This window comes from Hypomesus transpacificus, unplaced genomic scaffold (assembly GCF_021917145.1).
Source record: "Hypomesus transpacificus isolate Combined female unplaced genomic scaffold, fHypTra1 scaffold_132, whole genome shotgun sequence".
Lineage (NCBI taxonomy): Eukaryota > Metazoa > Chordata > Actinopteri > Osmeriformes > Osmeridae > Hypomesus > Hypomesus transpacificus.
Window position 1 is genome coordinate 248309 of NW_025813708.1, and position 6952 is coordinate 255260.

At 41.0% G+C, this 6952-nt stretch overlaps 1 protein-coding gene across 1 annotated transcript; it reads right to left on the reverse strand.

Annotated features, from left to right (window-relative positions):
• Positions 1-2325: 2325 nt before the first annotated feature.
• On the reverse strand, positions 2326-4588 carry cebpa (CCAAT enhancer binding protein alpha). Its single transcript, XM_047050926.1, has one exon. The coding sequence runs from the start codon at positions 4326-4328 to the stop codon at positions 3441-3443; it is 888 nt and encodes a 295-aa protein (XP_046906882.1). The 5' UTR covers positions 4329-4588; the 3' UTR covers positions 2326-3440.
• Between the last annotated feature and the right edge of the window lie 2364 nt (positions 4589-6952).

Here is a 6952-nt window from a genome sequence, read left to right on the forward strand (position 1 = left end):
AAATAGAACTTTAGGTTAGTAAAGCAATCAGAGATTCTATCACATGGTTTTTTTATGTCCAGGATTTTCCTTTTTATCATTAAAACCATAAGGACTCACCCAGGCCAATTTCTTTGGAAGAAAATCTTTTTCTGAATGAAAGAAGACAACTTCTGCGGACTTATGCAGTTATAACGTATGCTGTTGCCAGGCCAATATTGTTTCAGAGTACCACAATACATGAACGTTTGAGTAAGAAAGACCAGACCAAAAATGGCTGGGGGATGTTAGTTTTTAGGAAATTAAGACTTAGACTTCCGGGCACGGACAACTTAATGTCTTCCATCTGATGAGAGATTCTCCGTCCAGAAACCACCACGAGAAGTTTCTTTACACCAACAGGTCTTTACCCCTGCTGGGTAAAACACTGGTTTTATGTGGATGCAAGGTCACAACCTCAACAGCACCGTGTGACAGCAATGCTTTACAGAGGAGGTGGGTATCCAGGTAAAATTGGCAGGACTGCCACGTGTGGGTTGCCTGCTGTGGATATAAATAACTTCTGGTGGACATCTTGGCTTCGGCGTGTCTGTCTTCACCTGCTGTAGAGGAGTTCACAGTCCGATAGTAGGGTCAGTGCATCACATGTTTTCTTTTAGGAGTTTTTATCGCAAGAGAGCTTTTTACGTGAATTGCTGGACAAATGAATGTGGTGGGGGGTGGCTGTGGGTGGGAGTGTGTGTGTGGAGGGGGGGGGGGGGGGGTATTGGCGTAGCACAAAGCTAACTGACTGTAGAGGGAAGAAACTGATCCAATCTCTCTAAGGTGTACAGTGCAGGGGCCAGGCCTAGGGTGATTCTACACAGGCACACACACCTTCCTCTGCTTACACACACATACAGGCATCAGCACACCATCATCTGTTTCACACACACACACACACACACACACACACACTCTGTGACACACACACCCTGCTAGACAGCACTTGGAAACAAAGATGAAATATAGAGTCAATCACATTGCGATTGATTACATAGAAAACCAACAAAAGACTGCAGCAGTTCTAACAAAGCAAAGTTCTCAAGGCATGGAATATGCATGATATTGTCCTCTGCTCTTTATAACTCTGCACTTTGATTTCATGGCCATCTTGGACTGCTGAAGTCTTAGTGAGTCTCTAAAGAAATGTACAAGAAAGTACAAGATTTTTATTTATCTTTTACATTATTCAGCTTTTGTGAATTTGTGGAATGTCATCACATGATATGATCAGGTGGATGATAAGTGGATACTAGAAGAAATGTTTTACTCACTAATGTGTTATTTAAGACTCAAATGTCTATGAAGAAGACAAAATGTGGTTCATATTTTGCTGTAGATAAATTGTACAGTGAAGGTTTTCCGATTGCCATAATCAGCATTGTGCTCCATTTATCTTATCCTAAAGAACGTGATTGATTCTGGCATCAGTCAAGCCTGTCTATCCTTTGGTGATCATTGTTGGATTGAAAGATAAAATAACATTACATAACTTGACTGATTGATGTGATTGTGCAAGATAAATTGCACCTAATGTGCTTGAATGCATGCACCCACACGCACGCACATACAATTATTTTGATAGATTTGGGAGCATACATGAAAAAGCCTGTCCTGTCTTCCCACACTGTAAAACCTTAAATAACAAAGCTAAAATAACAAAAAGCAGAATGAACAAAACACATAGGATGATATAAGTCTTTCGGAATAATTGGGCATTATCGAGTAATCATTTGTAATATATAGACGTTCAGCTGAAGCGTAATTTTATTTCCTGTCATGATTTTGGAGTTCTGCCAAAACTATGCAAGAGTGTTACACAAAACTAGAATTGAAATAGGTTCGTTTTGTTTTGACGCATAACGTTGACCTACATTAATTGAGCTATTGAAATGTTCGTGAGCAATTTTCTTGTAAATTTGTTTGTATGTAGAAAGACGGCTTTATGAAGAGGAGTCAAAAACATATCTAAAGTAATTATAAATATCAAAAGGTGGGTTTTGTTCATGGACTCTTGAGCTAGACAAGCGCCATCTACCGACTGAGGCGTTTAACCGTCTGAGCCAATTATAACAGCCTAAGTCTTGAAAGATTTCTGGCAATGAAGAATTTGAAGTGTAATTGATAAACTACAGTATCTTATCATGTGCTCTTATGTCATGCTATTGACTGATATCCTACTTTCAATCATGAATAGTCAAAGTTCAAAACACAGTAATCTATAAATCAGATATGTCGCCTACTTAAGTATAAAGGTCATCTTTAATTGCACTTTGCTTAAAACACAGCAAACCAAGACAAAAATACATAAGACAATGCTCTTTTATTATAATTAATAATTTTTGGCATTTATATATGGTCATTTTACAGTTGTAGGGTTTGGCAATATGGATCAGTAAAAACAAAAACAAAAAAGTGCTTCCTTTACCTTGCTGCAAAAATACATCTTAATGTCATCGATTCAACGACGTTCAGCCAATGATAAAGTTTGCTTCAGAGAAGTCAGAAGGCACTGAATTTAGGTGTATACTTGAGGGTGCTCTGAGAAAATTAGACAGTGCCACTGAAGTTGACTCTGCAGAACCAGTTTAACAGCGCTTCACAGAAAACTCACTGAGAAAGCACGACGGTGTGAACAGACATTGCATAGGAACCCTTTTCACATTTTTCTTCAATTATACATAAATACAAAGCTATAACTTTATAAAGCGTACAGGCCTACACTGAGAGGCATTTTAGATCAGTACCCAAACCTGGCAATTTTCAAAATACAATGTGCTTCATTTGGTCGTATTTTGACTAGCCTACATATAGTGCACAAACACTGCTTATGAAGCAGGTTCCACAGTATAACAAACACCAGTTGCTTTGGCTTATAAATCAGTCCATCGATCACCCCAACCTGTGAAAGCCTGTACCACACATGAGTTTAACGCTCTGTACATTTGGGTTCTCAGTTTGCATAAGAAGAATGGCAAGATATTTTCATCAGTGCGCACTTTTTTTTCGCTGCAAAAATAAACATATTGAAAAGCAGTGTGCACTTTGCATTTTATAGACTATAGCTCAAGGCGCAAATATTAGACGCAGGAAATGATATCGAGATGGTAACTTTACAATATTAACAACAGGCTAACGATTATAGTTAAAATCATGCCCTACCATAGCTGCACTGATATGTTTTGTTGCGTGACTAGCACACAATCTTTTAAAGGCACAAAACAACCGCAAATCCACTGTTCAAACTGGTCAATGAGCTTATCGTTTTGTACGAAAGGCACTTGTATACCTCAGCTGCCTGGCCTCTCCTTAAATAACAGTTGCAGAATCTGTCAGATGATACATATATACCGCTTGAATCCAGCAGTCACCATTTTACACGTCTTTTAAAAGTCCAACAAAATCATACTAGTCCATTTTCAAGCGCAGTTGCCCATGGATTTGAAAGAGCCATCGGGGAGTTGTCTAAATATGCCCCGTAATGTGTCCAGTTCCCGCGTGAGATGTTCAACTCTCTTGCGCAGTCTATCGTTGTCTGTAGCCAACTCAATCACTTTCTGTTGCGTCTCCACGTTGCGCATTTTAGCCTTGTCCCTACTCTTCCTCACCGCAACATTGTTTCGCTCCCTCCTCAATCTGTACTCGCTACTGTTCTTGTCGACGTTCTTTTTTGATTTTCCCCTGTCGCTGCCCCCCATCATCTTCATAGACCCGCCGGACATACTGTTCTGCTGGTGGTGGGGGCTCGGCACCGGGGTTGGTGGAGGCGTCGGGTGGCCAGGTTGCAGATGCATGGTTGTCTGCGCGCAATGAGCAATCTGATATTGAAGATGTGGTAGGTGCTGCGGGTGGTGCTGATGAGCATGGTGATAGGTAGGCGGCATGGAATGGTTTATGTCCTCGTCCTCGCGAGGCTCTTGCTTTATTGCCACCGGTCGGATTCTTGTTGACGCGTTGTCATAGATGGGCTCTAATTTGGAGGACTCCATATAGTTGGGCATGTACACTTGTTGCTGCGCCCCTGGTCCACCGTTCAGGTGCCCGTGGCCATGAGAATAGTCGTAGTCGCCGTTCATCATCTTCAGCTTTTCTTGTTTCGAGCTGCTATGGAAGAGATCTGCCAGAAATTCGTCGTTGAAGGCTGCAGGATCGATGTAGGCACTTATGTCAATAGAGTTCTCGTTGTCGCAGATTTCGTTGATGTCTCCGGCAACAGCGGGGTCTTTGTAGCAGTAGGCGTTCGGCTGACTCTGAAGGCTGGTCATGAGGGGCCGAGGGGCGACCTCGTAGAGATTCGGCTGCTCCATGGAGTATCTATAACCCGCCAGACATGGCGAAGAGCTCCGGGAATCCAGCTTGCTCGCAATACCGAAGAAAGCCGCGCTGGCTAGTAGATAAAAAGGACAGATCTTTCTCAGGTGCTCTGTCCAGGTGTAGACTAAACGGCAGCTTTAGTTGCCACGAGGAGCGTAAGATTTGCTACGATGTGAACAGGAATGTCTCAAGAGTGATTAAGCTGAGCTCTAAGTAACTTCACGCTTTAGAACTTCACAACTGTCAAACCAGCCTCCAAGCTGCTATTTATACACACGCTGAGAAAGAGGGCGGGTACGAGCGGTTGGGGTCTTACTCTTTATGCAGTTGCGCCAGTTGTAGATTTGAGACCCGGACCGATATTACTGTATGAAACTTGTATTTTAGAGAATAAGGTTAACCGAATTAACACTTTACATGTGTATATAAAATCTTTACAAAAAGGACATGCATTGTGGCGTAGAAGCAATGAAAATGGTATTGCTTATCGTTTTTATCATAATTCCTGCAACAGCTAATTTAAAATCTCATGAAAATAGATTGTAGCCTATACCTTTTCTATATATTCTAAGGAATGTTTTTATACTATGTTTCTTAGCCTATTTTGCAAATCTTTTTTCTACTCGTCAGACTGTCAAAAGGTGTTTCAAAATAAGGAATAAAGTGACACATTCTTTCACGCGTCGTAACATTATAAACACAATGAATTAATGCTGCCTATTGCAACCTAAAGTTTACAAAGAGTGATTTGGCATAATGTGAATAATAGCATTCATATCATGCACCATGAGAAAGATTATCAAACTGTACACATCGTTTACAGAAAAAAATAACTAATTAACTATTGTGGCCCGGATCTATTTCTTTGCACAACTTGTATTGAAGAAAGTATCGGAGTTTGGACCATCCGTGAATAATTTCTCTCTGATAGCGTATTGGTTATCTGAGCTGCAACGGTGACAGTCGTACAGAGCAGATTATGCGTCTGACGGGCGACATCCCCTTGCGGGAGAACAGCGGGGAGGGGAGGCTACACCTGTTGCGCGTTATCGGGAAACTGTTGGGTTTACGCACTGTGCCACTGTGTGTCGTGAGGTTAGGACACATGGCTCGAAGACAATTACTTATCTACTTACTTCACAAATGTTCTCGTTTGGTGAGAATAGCTCAATCAATGTTGATCATTTGATGGCATTATTTGAACTCGGCTAGATCTTAAAAATTACACTTGTTTTGCACTCGGAACAAGGCTATTTGCCATCAGCGTTAAGGAAGAGATATTAAAATGTGTTAAGTCTTGCAGTAGGCTACAATGCCTAGGCTATGCTTTGCAGCCGTACTGGCCGTCAAACTAAATGTCTACATGGGCAACTTTCAAACCGACCGAACCCTATAAACCTATGGAACACGCTCCGAAACTCAGTTTACGAGTGTCATGTTTGCAAGGATTAGGGTGAAACACTGAAACCAAGGCCACAGCCAGATGCAGTTTCCGCAGGCTATGTGTACGGACTGGGAGCTCCCTCTGTTGTTGTGGTGAGGAACCCGTCCTCAGCAAGTAAAGTAGAGGGCGGAGTGTGTTTCTCATATCACATCGCTGACTACTGCACACATGAGTCAGCCGTTTGGAGAAAAAGTCCTCTCGCATATTCATAATAATTTCCAAAGGTCTACAACAGTCTGCGACTTTAAAGGAAGCCTTTAGGGGGTTATAACTTTATTTTATAAACAAAATACGTAACAAAAAATCAACAATCCGCAGGAGATCAAAAGAGTAGCCTACACTGGGAGTAACCTAAACAGCATGCTGTTAAATATGGTGAGATCTAAGGAATACAAAATCTTAAGAACTTGGCCAAAGAAATGTAGGTCTAAAACAGCGCGTGGTGAGATGAGCTGTGCACAGTCATTTGGGCAGTCAGACGGTTGCAAACCATAACATTTAACTACAATAATTCTGTTGACATAAACTTCTTAATATGTCTAAGCATACGTATGCAAAAAAATAGTGTAGGCATGTGTTATTTGACCTGGATTCTACCTTGAACTCTTGCCTGTCCAGGTACTTATAACATCTACCCTCTGAAAATATTTGCTTAAGACTTTTCTTTTATTCAGAAATAGGCTACAGTGATATCTATGAATCTATACAGGCTATTTATTGTTGATATATAAATCCACGTTTACAATATTCTGTTGTTATTCCTTGAGAACAAACTTGTATGCAGTTCATGTAGGCTTTACACAAAACTTTGGGCACTTTCTCATGTAAGACGTAAGCTTTGCTCAACTGGACGATCGTTTTCAAAGGACATGGAACAAAAGCCTAATATAAAATGAAATAGCCTTAAGCTAAGAACAAATATTGTGCATGTGAACTTGGTGCATTATTGTTGACACAATGTAAGGCTTTTACATTTTTTATCAACATCAAAATGGTCATATTGGTCACTCGCAGGTAGGCTAACTAGGGAATGAAGTCATTTCAGTGTGTGAACTCATTACATAAACGCTCATGCACTTGAGCTGCGTGAGTTGTGTATTCTATTGGTTCTCAAAACTGACACTCCAGTAGTTTGTCGCGTCACATCCTCCAACCACGCAAGCTCATTGGTTA

What these genes read in the sequence shown, in the direction of transcription:
- cebpa (XM_047050926.1), bottom strand. Translation starts at nt 4,328, where the DNA reads ATGGAGCAGCCGAATCTCTACGAGGTCGCCCCTCGGCCCCTCATGACC.